We start from the raw sequence: 17,011 nt of genomic DNA, 5'->3' as shown, positions 1-17,011 counted from the left end.
CCAGATGGTCTCCCATTGTTCCTGATGGCCTCTTTCGCACTAATTTCTGATCCAGTGTCATTGGCTCGCTTTGTCATAAACAATGGGGGTTTTTTCTATATGGTTATTTAAAATTGCTTTATTTAACACAGAACATAGGCCTGTATTTCATAACCATCACCAATATTTTCTCAAATACTATCAAATTTCCACAGATGGAAGTGTATCAGTTGGAGATATTGGAAAAATAGGATTTTAATGTCACCTGCAGTATGTTGTATTACTTCAAAAGAGCTACTCTTTGAGTAATTGTCCAAAATGTATTATACCAATATGTTCCCAGGTATTAAAGTTTCCTAATAAGTTATTAGTAGTAAATTTGGTTTTTTATGAAAAGGTGCTACAGATGATGGGTATGAGCTTAATTTCTTATGTGTATGATCCCAGTTATTCAATGTTGTTGTCTTAAAGGGGTAATTATTGAATTTGGTCTAGCAGATTTCTTTAGCCATGGTTATATATTAAGTTTGACTGCTAAACAGTAGGTTTGCTCTATCTTTACTAAGTGCTTATTGTGAGTTGGTGTTATTTAGTAAACCATATTTCTAAATTGGCTGGCTTGATAATAATATTTAATGTTTGGAAGTAGTAATCTCCCCACTAATCTTCCTTGCTGAGGCTTTTCCAGGATAGATTTTTTGGATCTAGGTTTCTTATTTCTCCAAATAAATGTGTTTATCGTAGTATCTAAGAGATTTGCTGTCACTATAATAGCTGGAATTTGAAATAAAAAACTAATTCAATCTAAAATATTAATCTTAACTGCTGCAATTCTACCTAACCATGACATTTTATATTTTGACCTATTATCTAACTCCATTTTGATTCTTCAGTCAAAGGAATGCAATTATAATTATAAAAGTCCCACCATTTTTTAAGTAAGAGTCACCTCTGAGTATTTTAATGAAGTAGTTACTCATTTATATTTACTGTATAACCATATTTTATTTCTTTCTGTGTATCTGGTCCTACCCCAATGTGGGAAGTGACTTTTCTATCCCAGCTTTTCCACAGCATCCATTGTCTTTACTGGATTGCTTTCTGGTATACAAGTTAATGATGAATAAAGTAGCAATGAAAACTTGCAAGCTTTCATGTTGGTACCAATATAGTCAGCTTTTCTTTATTAAAAGTTATTGTCTGCCTTTTTCTTGAGGACCAACATGTCTACAAATATTGTACTAGCACTTAGTTTTAGTTGTAATTTGAAACAAGAAATTATCTCCTGTTTAATTACTGCATACTCTGGTATTTTATTGCCTTAGAAATATTAAATGTTAAACACCTTGACAAATTATACTGATAAAATTGCAAATGAGCATGGCAATAATGAATTTTAAAAATGAAATAATTATAGAAATGAAAGGAAAAACATTTAATGGTGAAATTCTAGATTATGTTGAATGCATGAAAATATTCAAAACCTGAAAATATTCAAACCCAAATGTTTTAACACATTTGTTACAAAGTTTATTAGGTATTACTTTTATAGTTAGAATTAGCCTTTGCAGTCACAGACCAGTATTCTTTCAATTTTTTTATTAAATTCTGTTTTTAACAATTCTGGTTATTTTTGACTATGCTTGAGTTTTTATTATGTCTTTGTTTTTCAGTTAGTAATTTTTAAATCATAGGATGTTCTTACAACAGGAACACTTCCCCCCCGGCCAAACTTGTATGTAAAACCTGAAATGTTGGAAAGATGACCACTATTTTCAGTGTTTTGGATGTATGTCATGCTCTGCATATGCTTTCTGGTGAACATAGAAGGATGATGAAGTTAGCTACTTTTACCAATGCCTTTTTTTTTACTTCATAGAGTTGTCTGTCATGTCATTAGTATGTTTTTTTCAAAGAAATATTTTGCTTTGATCTTTTAGGCATTGACAAAAGATCCTCAAGATTATCCTGACAAAAAAAGCTTGCCACATGTGCATGTTGCCATGTGGATAAACTCTCAGGGAGGCCGAAAGGTGAAATCAGGCGATACAGTGTCATATGTCATCTGTCAGGTAAAAATGTTGCGACTTATGGCTAACTACCATTTGTGAGATTTTGGGAGACGGAAGATGAAGTCTGCTCAGCTCCTTTCTTTATCTTGGTAATTGTACTGAATTTTAAAGGAAGACTATTAAGTCATGTATGCATTAAATATGACAATGGTTTGTAAGATCAGAAAGACCATTGTGATGATGCTTTGTCCATTTGCATGATCCAGACCTTAGGACTTCCCTGAATTAATTTCTGCTTGAGCATAGAGCATTTGTTTAAAGAGAGGACCAAGTGTGATTAAATATTTCCAGTAAAGGACATTCCATTATGGACCTTGGTAAATTTATTTCATTGGTTAATGACCTAACTATGCTTTGTCTTTGTTACTGGATCTTTCTGCGTCTTTGCTTTATTAGATTGGAGAGGCCTCTATTTTCATGTTTCTGTTTCCAGCATAGTTATCTTTTGACTATCCCTAAGCAAAATAAATTTGAGTTCCTTATGTCTTTCATTATGAGGTAGGTTTTAATCTGTTAATTGTTCCATTGGCTCTTCTCTGAGCCCCTTCGAACTTTTCAACTTTCTTCTTGAAATGATTACACCAGAACTGGTTACTTTGGAAGTTTCCAATTTACGCTTCTTTGATTATTGGCTGTAAAATACCTTTCAACAGGGTGCCTTTCTCACGTCCCAGCCCTAGCTGCTTTTCAGCAGTGGCCAAGGCTGTGTGTGCAGATGCACATGTACTTGTTTTGAGTGCATGCATGTGTATGCGTTTATTTAATGGAAGGCCATTTTTGGTACCAGTGGCTTCAGTTCATAGAATAGACTTTCTTCAGGCTCTGCCTGATGCCTTTACCTCTCATCAGTTTTTACCAAGTGCTAAGGCGGCATCCTGACAGGTTTCTAAAGTAATGACTGGGTTTCTCTATAATGACTTGCCTGTTGGGTCAACATTTTTTCATGCCTACATGTCTGTCTAGGTGATGAATTCTGCATATGCTTTGAGGCTACTGTCCTTAGGGTTAAAGTAAATAAAGCCATCCTTTGCATTTTTGCTTGATATCAATTCTTTACATCACGGATACTCAGCCTTCAGTCCACAGGCCAAATGTGACCTGTGGAGCCATTGTAGGGCTTCCTATGGGTCCAGAAATTTGGCAGCCGGAGAGCATCAGCTATTAATGTGGCCATCTTTCCCCTCACCAAATTCCCAAATTCCATTCCCTGTGTGGCTGGTTAGAGCCAAGGTGGTTTCTGTCCCCCGCAGGGCTGAACTGTCCCCCACCACTTCTGGATTGGGGCTAGTCCATGCCCCCTTCCTTCCCCATGGGGCCAGGTCATACTCCCTTCCACCTCCAGAGCCAGGCCATGCCCCTTCCTTCCCATTGGGGATGGGCCACGCCCCCATATCTCTTCATGGGGTGTGGCCAGGCCATGCCCCCTTCCCTCTCCCTTGCAGGGCTGCATTGAGGCTGGCCTGCCTCCTGCCTCTGAGTGGCCCGATGGTGCCCATCATGCCCATGCTTGATTGGGAGCACTGGCTGGATCCAACCCATGGATGGACTGGGCACTGCCAATTCAGCCCACCAGGAGAAAGGTTAGGGATGACTGCTTTATACAGTGCTACTAACTCATACCTGTGTGACTGTTTGATTTGTAATGAAGTAACATGGCCTAAAACCAGAATATGTATCAAGGCTTGTACAGACAGCAGCAGGGCTGTCTCTTCTGATAGGAAAATTATTGGCTACTGATCAGTAGCCATACTATGCAGTCAAAAAAGTAGGGAAGTTGGACAAGAGGAAGATTAAACATGTCAATTAAAAACTGTATCAGAATTCTCTGTTAAATACACAATTCTTAGAGGGCAGAATTGTGTTGTATCAAGCAGTCTAAGCTCTGGCATTTCCTAGCATTGGGTACTTGACTTGACAATATAAATAATCTCTTAATTTGGGGCTTTTTTTATGAAGTACAACATATAAATACATGCACCCTACAGTCACCAGTATAGCACGTGAAATTTTCCACACTTTGGATTTGTAGTAAAATAAATATGAATCTTGCAGACTATAATGTACTGGATATTTTCGGTGTTCAAAGCAGCAGAACTGGAAAAGTGATTACCTATAGTGGACCTCTGTTTCAATCCATTTTTTTTTGTTTAAACACTAAAAAAAAAATACAATTTTCAATTTAATGTCTATGTTCAGGCCATCATAGGGAAGATTGTAGAGCTGATGAAAGCTGGAAAATGGGCATGGCTGAGACAAGACAATGGTGAAGCAGAATATAATTGGTGAGAGAAGGGAGCTGAAGTGATCGCATGGCAATTATTTTTGCAAAACAGCTGGATGCTTTTGAGTAGTCAAAGTTAATTTTGCTTTGAATTTTATGATTTGTTCCTTATTAGAAAGAACAATAAAGTTTTAGCTCTGATGCTCCGAGTGAAAAAGCATTTTCAGTAAACAAAGACTGATGACCCTGATTAAACAAAAGACATTGAGGCCATGATTCTACTGGGCAAGATGTACTAGATAAAACCCTAGAATACATTCAGGTAAATGTAGTGAGGTGGTTGAGGTAAATCCCCTTATGCTTTACTCCCAACACCTGCTACTTATTAAAACTACAGCTCCTATTTTCAGCTCAGCTATGCATATCTTAACTGGCACTTGTTAAAAAATTAACTTTTCCCACAAGCATATGTACTTTTCAGATTTAAGACGCATCTTCCTGAAAATATTTGGGTTCTCCTCCCTTCCCCCCAACTACAGTTTTAGTGCATGTTGGTTTCTACTCCAACAACCCAGTTTTATTCGTGTATAAACTTCTGACCAAAACGGTCTTGATTTCTTAGCTTCTCTTCCAGTTGTTTCATTTTACGTTTTATCTTTTGCCTGGCTATACCATGGGTTGGCAACTTATGGCCCACAGGCTGGATCTAGCTGCAGATCTATTGGATCTGGCTCATGGAGCTGTGCATGCTGTGTTGTAGTGGGATGAAGCAGCAGTAGCAGGCCGGGGTGGTAGCCCCAGTCTGTGGTGGACCTGAACTGGGTTGCATTGGCTCATGGCTCCAAAACCACTGGACAATTACTTCATATTTTAGCAAATTTATTATGATTTGGAATCTGCTGGTTATGTGGAGTGATAAGTGCACCTTGGCTAATGTAAGGTGATCTAGAATGCATGACCTCTGCATAGTTTCAACCTGAGGGATGATTGCAGTATGTTTTCATTTAGTATTTTGGAATTGACAGATGGAACTGTTTACTTTGTCTACTCTTACTGACCACACTCATAGGCTCCAATAATGCAACATGTATTTACAGTCTTGAACTTGATGGTTGATGCCAGCAACAATTATGTTTTCCCTACTTTCGTTGAACTTGAATTATCTATATAAAGTAGATTCTGTTGGATAAGTTTTTTTAAAATTGTTACAAAGCTTAAAGTCTAATTTGACCTTCAGCCTGGATGTGGCTTTTATATAGTCTGTTTGTTCATGTCCCTTTTAGGATGGATCAAATCTGAGTGCCAGCCAGAGAGCATATGCTCCAGAACAGCTGCAGAAACAAGAAAATCTTACTATTGATACTCAATACTACCTTTCGCAACAAATACACCCAGTAGTGGCTCGAATTTGCGAGCCCATAGATGGAATTGATTCTGTTCTCATTGCAACATGGTTAGGTAGGTATCAGAAACTTCCTTTAATCTTAAGAACTCTAGGAGAGGCAATGAGGGAAAGTAATGTGTGCCACTTCTTAGTAGGAATATTGAAGGATGCTGTTTTCCAGATCAGTCTGTGATGAGGAAAAACAATTGTCCTGTCCAGTGCATAAAAAGTATATTAATGAGGATCTGATAGTATGCTTATTTACATGAGTGGATCCACAAACTGTAGTGGAATTATTTGCTTGAGGGTTTTTTTTTTTTGTTTTGTTTTGTTCTTTTACCATGGATGAAGATTGCATAAGCTAGCTCTGAATTTGGAAGTCAAATGTTGATAAATGTCAACAATATTGTATCTTCCCAAGATTTTCTTTAAATTGCTAAAACATGCAAAGCAGTTATGAACTAAGCACGCTCTGGCATCTTTCCAGAAAAAAATAGCTATTCAAGCTTTGATCTTTTTAGACTCTAACAAAAGGACATCCTTTTTCAGATATAGAACACTAAATGCCTCTCTCTTTTGCCTAGGATATGTAGAAAAATGTATTTTGCCTCGAAGAAAGTACCTGTAATAATCTGTAGAAATGGGTCCACCTGTCTCCAGAGGCAAAAGCAAATACGTTTCCTGTTGTAAGACACTACAGCTGCTAGCAGACAGAGAATTGCTAGTTTTCATTCAGCCTGCGAGGGGCAGATGCTCCTTTTCTTGAAAGATTTTTTTTCTTTAGAAGACTTAAAAAATAATAGAGGTCACTTTTTTTCCACCCTGACCCATACAAAAAGACGTCCCTTTACCTTTCAGTAGTTTCCTATCTAGAGGGAAAATACCAAAATTTGAAAGTTGCTCGCAAATCTTCCTTAAAAAGTGGGTTTATTTTTCATACAATCATTGAAAACATGACTACATATACATCTATTAGAAAAAATATTTCCTAGACACTAGTAATAAACAGTTATGAGCTCTTAATGGTAAGTGAGATCTGGGACTCCTATGTAAAAAAATAAAAAAAAAAAATGATTCTATTATTGAGGGAACTTGACATTTTTGGGATGGTCAGGTAAAGCATTTAAAGATTTTTCTGACATAACTATTTATTTCATCAAGCAAAGAGACGATTCTCAAACTTTATTGTGCTATCATTGCAGATCTCTGACTAGAATTTAGAAGTGCTCAACATCCATAGATGAGGCAGATGTTCAGGAGAGCTAAACTCCCATTTAGGTACCTAAATGAAATGGTCAATTATTAAAAACAGAACATAACTTAAGATCATCCATTAAATACGTACACTTTTTGTAGTGCAGTAAATTCAAGATGGAATCTCATTTCTGGTCTAGAATCATATCTGTATTGTAGGTATCTTTAGTTCTTCGAGACCAGAACATCTATACAACTATTGTAGCCTCTGAGCAGAAATAACAACCAGATATGTTCAGTTTGATCTTTTCAGGCACCTGAAGTTTTCTTATTTTGATGTTGGCAAAACTTCATCTGTAACATTTAAACTGAGTTGGCTGATAGGAGCGTAGTTTTTTTCAGACCTGCATAATAGGATAGATGTTATTCTTCCATACGTAATCCAAGTCATGAATCCTTGAGTAAACTCAGATGATTTCAGAGTCTAGTTACCCTGGGACCTTCCTATGATAGTTGTGATGGCCATATATTTTCTTTGAAAGGCATCAGAAAGTGTTGTTTTTTTTACAGTGATTAGGATCTCTCTCTAGTTTGCTGTGTTCACCAGTCAACTCTTTTGGGCTGTCAGTTTAATGGGTTTTTGTTCTTCCTAATGTCTTAGGCCCTGTTTTCCTTTAACCCTATAAATTGTCCAAGAACTTTCCTCTCGGAAGACCAGTCCTCCATTTTGAAGAATTTCAGTAAAATGCAATGTCCAGTAAATTTGACCTTGCTTACCTCTCATGGTATTCCACTGTTTTGGTCTGATTTGCAACATTTTAATGAGAAATGCAGTATGAACTAGATCAGGGGTTCGTACCCCCAGGCTGCAGCCCAGTGCCAGGCTGCGAAGGTTTGGCTGCTGGTCTGCAGGAGGGCTGACTGCCAGACCAGAAGTGACTGCGGACCAGCAGATCGCAGACTGGAAGTGACGAGCATACTGCAGACTGGCAGCCAACCCTTTTTCATACTGAATATAAAAAAGGGTTGGCTGCCTGCCCACAGTTTGCCGATTACTGCTGGTCTGCAGTTTGCTGGTCTATGGTCACTTCTGGTCCGCAGCTTGCCAGTCCTCAGCCTAAAAAGGTTGGGATTCCCTGAACTAGATGCAAAGATCAAGGAACATCTTAAAGTCTCCTACTTTATATGAAACAGTTCCTTTTTCTATTAAAATTGTGCTACATTCAGTATGCCACCTCAGCCATCGAGGAAGAAATGGGAAAAAATTGCTGTTGTCTTTACATTCGTGCACATATGAAACTGGTAAATTCACAGCAGACACATTCAACCCTTCCAACCTAGGTGATGGAGAATAGAGCCTCAGTCCATGAATATTTAATCAAATTCACAGGATTAGTAAGCTATCTGAAGAATATATTTATTTATTAGGATCTTGATGATAGTTTGTCTTTATCTTTGGATTTTGTAGGAAGTCTGATAATCTTTTAGAGCGATTCAAGTTCAGTGTTCCTGAAAATCACAATCTCTTCTATACTTTGCTTGTTCACAGTCTAGTAAGAAAAATATTGGATGACCAGATTAAATTGTTATCCATGGTCCCAGAGTAAATAAATTAATTTAGAGTGAGAGCACTATTTTCAAAAGGTCAAAACCTTCTATTTATTGCTATCTTAGGATCTACTACATATTGTCTCTTGGGATCTTATCCCTTCATAAGGTGCTTTTTGTAAAGTAGCCAACAACGGAAGCTCAAATTCTGTCACGTTCACTTTCTGTGGTGTTCTCTCCACTTTTGAAGCTTAATGATGTTCAAAAGTATACAAGACCTGTATTTACCTAATGACCGTTCAACTTCTTTTTGGTGAAGGTGTCATTTTGAATGCGACTGCTTCACCCAGAAAGCTGAGAGAAATTGCAGCATTTTCTGTTTTATTTCCTTTCACCCTGAAGAATTCCCCTAACAATAGTGTCCATCTTCATTTCAAGAAGAACTTCCATCTTACTCCTAATCAAGGGGAAATCCAAATTCAGAATATGACAAATAAAGGATGGATTTTGCCTTCATTATGGTTCAGATCCTTAAATTTTACACACAAAAGACAAGCCATTCAGATAATTTGACTGCCTATTGTTGAACAGCACAAAAGACAAGGCATACTAGAACATTTATATTAATGTTTTTTCAGATGTATTTTGCTGTTTCAGAGAAGTGATGACTTGTTCACTATCAGTAAACACTCATCATTCCATGGTCAGATTTCTTCCTTAATAGATGTGAGGTGTGAAGGAGGTGCAGCCCCTTGCCATGTAGAATAGTCTTCAGTATAATGCTGTCAAACATTCATTCCTTTACTAATGACTACTCTATGCTAGAAAAAAATAAAGCCCTGTGGCTAAAACTATGAGTATTAATTGTAACAAGTTTTGCTTTAGTTACATGCATGGACCTGCTACTCTGCACATATCCAGAGAATGCACTTACTTGAAATTAACGTAAGCAATGCTCATCATTTACGCCACACTGTCAGTTACTCAGCACTGTATGAGCAGCCCCACAAAATTTCATAGCTTCCATCATTTTCAAGGCTTGAGCTGCTTCCCTTTCATCATTTTTAATGTAATTAACCTGAGTGCAATTGCATTACAGAGTAGATGGTGGGGCTGAAAGATGCCATGCACTTGAGCAGTTTGAGGCTATACAGGTACTTGAGGCCTGTACTTGAGGCTAGGTGTAGACGTTTGCGGAGGTTAGATCATGTTAAAAATGACCACTTGATCTAACTTAGATCACCCAGGTCTGGACCTTATGCTAGTTAGGTAGATCTAAGTTCAAATTGTACAGAAGTTCAGAACAGTTAGATCGGTCTGAAATGTCTGACTTGATCTAAGTTAACCCTACCTTCGAGGTATACCTAACTTAGATCAGATTGGCCATCTAACTGTCCTGAACTTATCACCTGGACAAGAGGGAAGAGATCGACGTTGTATACCTGGAAAAAAGCCTTTGATCTGGTATCCCACGATCACCTTTTGGCCAAACTGGCTAACTGCGGCCTTGACTTCACCACTATCCGCTAGCTGGGGAATTGGCTCCACGGTAGGACCCAGAGGGTGGTGGTCGACGGGAGGCAATCGTCTTGGTGCGCTGTGACCAGTGGTGTCACACAAGGCTCTGTCCTAGGGCCTATGCTATTTAACATCTTCATCAATGATGTGGACATTGGTGTCAGGAGTGGACTGGCCAAGTTTGCCGACAACACCAAACTCTGGGGTAAAGCATCCACACCTGAGGATAAGAGGGTGATCCAGGCAGATCTGGATAGACTCATGAAATGGGAGAATGAGAACCTGATGGTGTTCAACACCGAAAAATGCAAGATTCTCCACCTTGGGAGGAAAAACCTGCAGCATGAGCCTTCAATGTGATGCTGTGGCTAGTAAAGCGAGCAAAATGCTGGCTTGCATCCATAGATGCTTCTCAAGCAAATCCCGGGACATCATTCTCCCACTGTACTCGGCCTTGGTGAGGCCGCAGCTGGAGTACTGTGTCCAGTTTTGGGCTCCACAATTCAAAAAAGACGTGGAGAAGCTTGAGAGGGTGCAGAGGAGAGCCACACACGTGATCAGGTCAGGAAAACAGACCTTTTTAATGATAGGCTGAGAGCCATGGGGCTCTTCAGCTTGGAAAAGCTCAGGCTCACGGGTGATCTGGTGGCCACCTATAAGTTTATCAGGGTGCTCATCAGGATCTGGGGGAACGTCTGTTCACCAGAGCCCCCCAAGGGATGACAAGATCAAATGGTCACAAACTCCACTGTGGCCAATTCAGGCTGGACATAAGGAAGAACTTCTTCACTGTCCGAGCCCCCAAGGTTTGGAATAGACTGCTGCCAGAGGCGGTTCAAGCATCCACTTTGAACGCCTTCAAGACACATTTGGATGCTTATCTTTCTGAGATCCTATGATCCCTGCTGACTTCCTGCCCCTTGGGCAGGGAGCTGGACTTGACGATCCTCTGGGGTCCCAAATGTCTATGAAATCTATGAAAAAAAAACTTCTGAACAGTTTCCAGCACAGCCCCAGGGCTGGGAAAACCCAGCTGCTCTTCCGAGCTCTGGGGCTGCACTTCTCCTACCCCCTACCTAGTATCAGGTTATCCAGACACTTCTCTCCCCAGACAGTCAATCTCCCATGGACTAGCCAGCCCTTCCTGAACCTGCCAAACCTCGCATCCCACAGGCTGCTCCTGGTGCCATTTTTACTAGCATTCGCCAGTGACAGGAGCTGAGCAAGTAAATCGGGGTGGGTGGAGGACTGGGTAGGATGAAGGGTGTCAGTTTTATGGGTCGGTTGGGGACTAAAAATAGCCCCTGGTCCCAGGGAGTGGGGGAGAGAGCCATGCACCCTCTGGCAGACCCTGCGAGCCCTTTGACCAAACAGTCCCAGACCACACCGACACCCCCGCAGACCCCTACCTCCCTTGGCAGACCCGCCTGCCCTCCCAATCCATCCTGTGGACCCTGCCTGCTCTTGCGATCCCTCCAACCTGCCCTCCCCCCTGCAGTGTGCTTGCCCCCTGAGCCCTCCCTATCCCAATTTACCTTAGATTGGGTGGCCATTTTTAACTCTATCTAATCGGCCTCTAATCTCCCAGAATGTCTGTATGCACCATTTATGTAGTTAATATATATGCATATTATAATGTAAGCAACAGGCCGAAATTTGGGACTCGCATTGTGGTATGCAGTAAAGTTAGTTACGCACTTATCCAAAATGAGTATAAGTACACTGTTGGCATGCAGTATTTTTGCCAGGATAGTTTTGTACAATTTTGCAAGTAAAATAAACTATCTTGGCAAAAAGGAAGTGTCTGCTGGTGTAATTTTATCTACTTTAGGGCTTTTGTTGGAAGAAATCAACAAAAGCCAGAACTGATATTTCTAAGAAGGCAGGGCGTGACATCTTATAGACTAACTACTCTTATATTTCTAAATCAACAAATAGTTTCTAGTGTTAACCTGCCTTAACTATATATGTGCATCTTGGCTGTTTGGTTGTGATATGGGTATTTTTAGTTTGTACTGTTGTTTAGAGCCTATAACTGTGAATTATGTAAAGTACTTTGCTGTATAAATGGGAATTTTCCTGTGCCCATATAATGTCTCTGAGAGAGATTCCATTATCCATAAGCTCACCCAGATACTGGTCCCATATTGTTAATGCTTGACATTTTAAGCAATCCTGTATGTATCCTGTAAAGTCTAGAAAATTCAGGACAGTAATCTCTGTTAGGCTAATAATACTGCATAGATTTGATAGGATATATTTTACTTTTGGTAGGCTTCTGCCTATGACTCTTTTGGGTAGAAGAAAACAATTGGTTTGAGTTACCAAAATAATTTTACAAATCTCTTTTAAAATAGAAAAGATACAGTCTTTTAAATAGAAAAGATATAGTTTCAAAGTATTTATAATAGAAATTTCGAAACTAACTGCCTGACAAAATATGTAGTTAGTCAACCACAGAGTGTGGGAGCAGTTTAATAAATTCTGGTTACTTCAGCCTTAATTAAAAAGACCTGTTCATCTATACAATGTACATATATTACTGGGTAACCTTGCATTCCACAGTATCTTCACTGCAGAGACCAGATGAGAAATGTGAGCTAACATAACAAATTTAGAGCTCTTCATGCTGTAAAGTAAAGGTCAGCAACCTTTTAGGAGTGGCAGGCTGAAATAGTCCGGCACTTCCAACCCAGCTGCTGGTTAATTGTTGCTAATGGCAAACACCACAGCTTTTCTCCCAACACCAATATCTGGGTTTTGGGGGCTGGATGAAATTGCTTGGCAGGCCACATCTGCCTTGCAGGCTGTAGGTGGCTGACCTCCTCTGTAAAGTGAAAGGAACTCTATTGTATAATGCCTTTATGTGGTCTTGATGGTCAGAATTTATTAATGAGGTGCAGGCTTTTGCTTGAAATGGGGATTTGGGACTTAGAGGAGGGTCTGTATGTGTGTGCACGTGTGCGTTTAGAACGCAAGTTATTTAATCTTTCTTTTAACTACATTTACTGCTTGGTGTGTACTAAGCCCATTTTTTTAAATATCTGAAAGAAGTGGAGGTGGTGGTAGTGGTGGAGCTGTGATGGTATAGGATGTGAGAACCACCAGCTTTTGTGGAGTGAAGTACTGGACCACCTTATATAGTTCTGTGAGATGTCAGAAAAGCTTTTGGGCATCAAGCTGGTGGAGTATGCTGGATGCCTGAAAGCTTGACTAAAATCTCTACTAAATATACAGATTAGCCCAATAAGAGAGAATACTTTACATAAGTATATTAGAGCATCAATTCGTAATTAACCCTTCCAACTTTTATAGAGAGGGACTGAATATGTGAACTGGTATGTTCTGTTTCAGATTCATGATGTTACAACATTTTATTTGGGCATAGTAAAAGAATATTGACATCTTTTCCACTTTTCTAACCAGATTAGGTTTTTAGCCATTCCAGTGTTTTGACTATACGTAACTGTCTTTTAGGATTCTTATTCAAGCAATTTACTTAGTACAATGTCCCTTTATTTTAACTAAGTTATGTAAAGTTTGTGTTATCTAGTTGGGAATTTTTATTAGGGACTTCTTTGTCATTATCTCTTCAGTTAAGAAAATTGTTTAGAGTTAACACTTGCTGGCGTTTGGTTAATCAGAATAATTCTGTAATTAAAGTGTGTTTGTTTCCATATATGCTCTGTGGGATTTTAATAGAAATTCACGTTCTTAACCTCTAGGTGGCAGTACCAGATACTCTTTTCCTTTTGTTTTACAAAACCTCTAATAAGCAAAGACATAAGCAGATAAAATTTTCGGCATGCATATCTTCCAGAAAAGGTATATAGGAGTTAGGCTAAACTCAATTAAAAAAAACCTAAGTAATTTATGGAAATTGATAAATCTATTTAGCTACCTCTAGGAGTTGCCTGGAAAATTGAAGTTTCGTCTGATATTTGTGGTTTGTGCATGTTCACTGCTTGTAGTCTTGAGGAGGGAATCCCCACTCCCAAAAGGCACCTGCAGAAGTTTCAACGAAAATGCACTAAAATATTTTGAAGTTTTGTCTGTTTATTAAATGCTTTATTTTTTTCTGGTTACTCACTGAAGGTTCTAACAGTTGTATTATCGTGTTCAGTGGCAACTTGCAGATTTCTCTCTTCGTGTACATCTCAGTCACATAATAGTAAATGTCATGAGTTTTTCATCATTTTTTAGTTTCTGAAGGAGTATATTCTTTTTAAATCATGCATTCATACTTTTACTGTTTTAAGGTTAACTTGATCCATAATGCATAGCATCTAGTGATAATACAAGAGAAGTTTTAAGACTGAAGGCAAGTCTGAAATATTTAGGAAGCACATCTAATTTTTTCAGTATTATGAAAAGATAAGCTTTTATTACTTACAATTCTTGAGCTCTTTCATTTTTAAAAAGTGATACAAAGGCAAGAGGAACATTTTTCTATCTATTTGGATATTTTAGGCTAAATTTTGTGTGCTAAATAGGATAATCTTCCCTCCAATGAGAGTTTGCAGGTTAGTGCGCTGAAATGGATTAAGTGAACCAAGTAATCATCCATGAAAGGAAGTAATAGATAATATAGGCCCCAGTACAGCAAGGTAATAAAGCTAGGAACCTGCTTTACAGCACTTGTTATCCCATTAATTTCAGTGGGACTTTTTGCATGCTGAAAGTTGTGTTCTTATATTCCTTGCTAAATTCCTCACCGTAATTCCTGTGTGGCTTTGCTGCAACTAGTAGCTAATAATGTTATAAAGTGAGGTAGTTTTCAGCTTTTAAAATGTGGAGCTAGGTTATTCATTTGTTTTAGTTTTTACCCATAACCCTTTTCCTATAATACCATCCCCCTCTTCAGAAAGGGTAAAATATTATTTTCTTTCAGCTGTATTTAGTATAATTTATTCTAGAAATTCAGTCAAATATATTTTCGGAAAGAATTGAAGATGCATTTTGGGCTGGAATTTATTGTTGCACCTCTAAAATAGTTGTGGCCATCTTTTACATAACTTTCACTTTTTACAGTTCATATCATATCCTTATTGCCTTCTTTCTGAAATAAAATGTGTCTTAGTGTTTTTTTTCCTTAAGACAAAATCTTAAATGTTAAAGAATGTGTTAAAGAGGGGAGATAAAAGTTTTACTTAAAACTTATCTACCAAGTCTGTTGCAGAATGTGTTGCCTTGTTAAAAATATACTCACTGATTTATTTAATATTTGACAAAACATGCTGTCTCTCCCTCAAGGGACCATGGGCAAAATAGAACATATGGCTATTCCTATTAATGTGAGGTTTATGTTGTGCAAGAGTCTACATGGTATAGAATATTAGCCTTTATGTACTGTAATTGTTCAATAATCCAAAGGAATAATATGTGACAAAGAAGAGGTTTTTAATTGAAACTAAATAGGTTGAACTGCCATTTTGCACTTTTTGTTTGAAAAAAAAGTAATGATTATGAAAATGATAAATAATAGAGTATTTTTACATAGTGAAACTCCATAGAAAATGGTGTGTTTGCTGGTATAAGTTAACGGAAATGTTTGTCAAGTTATTTTTTTAGTTCTATGAATATTATATGTCCTCCACTAAGTAGAGCAAACACTTCGTTAGCTTTATAAGGAAGAAATTAAATTAAATGTGAATCTTTTTTCAACTTCCCTAAATACAATGCTGAATTATTGTCATGCTTTACAAAAGAATGTGTTTACTGCTTGTTTAAATTTTTATAAAAACTTTCAGTTTATTATAAAACATTTCTTTAGGGGATCCTTTTTTCTTGGACCTTTTTCTTTTATATTAAACTCAGCCGCAGTTCCTCAACATTTCTCACGTGTTCCTTAGAATATAAATTTTGATATGGCCATTTATCTAGATTCTTATTTTAAATTCTAGCAAAGATTACAGATCAAATACATACTTGCTTAAAAAAAAATAAAAAGATGATGATGATTAGACATGTTGTTAAAAACATGCCAAAAATATAGAATTCACTGAAGTCACTTTGACAATTGCATTGCTAAGAAAAATGACCCTTCCCCCTACTTCAGGTTATGAAATCAGTAGTTTTAGGACTTTATTTGTTTAAATGCTTGGGTTCTGGCAACCAAATATAAAGCGTTTTGTCTCCAGTACTACCTTTTTAAATGCTACTACTGAATTTTAACCACTGCATTAGATTGAAACCTACATGCTGTTAACCACTGAGCCAAAATGAAATCGACCACTGCATTGAAATCAGAGTTGGCAGTTGTGTACGGACTTGAAGGAGTTGGTAATAGCTGTGCACCCGCATTTGTTTAATGGGGTTTTTATTCTCTGTTTTCAGTTTTAATGGTACCATTTTGATTTAAAGACTGTTTCTTAATAATGATGCACATTTTATTGAAATATTTTCAATGCAACTTAAAAAGAAAATAACAACAAACCCATCCACTAGGAGTGGTTTCCTCAGAAACAAAATGTTCTGTTGCATACTCCCATGATAGATAATGCAGTGTGCTTGTTTTATTTATAAAGCAATCTTGTGTAAAAAGATAAGTGATTTTTTTTCATGTTATATGAACCTTCATCTTGGGTTAAAAATTGTAAAATGTATGTGTATATATATATTTTTAGCAATCTTTTTCTGAATATAGATTTTTCACTATCTGAATTTACATTTTCCTCTTCCTACTGAATCCACAAGGAAAAAAAATAACAGCTGAATTGTTCACATTAGTCTTTGTTTGCAATTTTTATTTCTGATTAATAGGACTGGATCCTTCCCAATTCAAAGTCCATCATCATTATCATAAAGATGAAGAGAACGATGCTTTTCTTGGTGGCTTAGCACAGCTCACTGATGAAGAGAAATACAGGGACTGTGAAAGATTCAAGTTTCCCTGCCCAAAGTGTGGAACAGAGAACATTTATGACAATGTCTTTGATGGTTCGGTTAGTTTTGATCTTTTATTTCTGTGCTTCAGTTTGGAAGAAAAATGTTTTTGCATGATAAAAAAAGAAGAGGAGGAGGGAAGGAAGAGCTTTTCAAATATAGCTTATTAGAATTTGAAGCAGGGGAAGACACTCTTGTTGATAATTTTGG

General features: G+C 37.7%; 1 protein-coding gene across 7 annotated transcripts in view; it reads left to right on the top strand.

Moving 5' to 3' along the window:
* Window positions 1–17,011, top strand: part of POLA1 (DNA polymerase alpha 1, catalytic subunit) — a 301,656-nt gene that overhangs the window by 125,236 nt on the left and 159,409 nt on the right. For all 7 annotated transcript variants that reach the window (XM_014595721.3, XM_019495025.2, XM_059720836.1 and 4 more), the window contains 3 exons: window positions 1,920–2,051; window positions 5,556–5,730; window positions 16,679–16,860. In XM_014595721.3, coding sequence (XP_014451207.1) covers window positions 1,920–2,051; window positions 5,556–5,730; window positions 16,679–16,860 — 489 coding nt within the window. The remainder of the gene's footprint in view (window positions 1–1,919; window positions 2,052–5,555; window positions 5,731–16,678; window positions 16,861–17,011) is intronic.

This window comes from Alligator mississippiensis, chromosome 1 (genome assembly GCF_030867095.1).
Source record: "Alligator mississippiensis isolate rAllMis1 chromosome 1, rAllMis1, whole genome shotgun sequence".
NCBI lineage: Eukaryota > Metazoa > Chordata > Crocodylia > Alligatoridae > Alligator > Alligator mississippiensis.
This window is presented reverse-complemented; position numbering and strand designations above follow the sequence as displayed.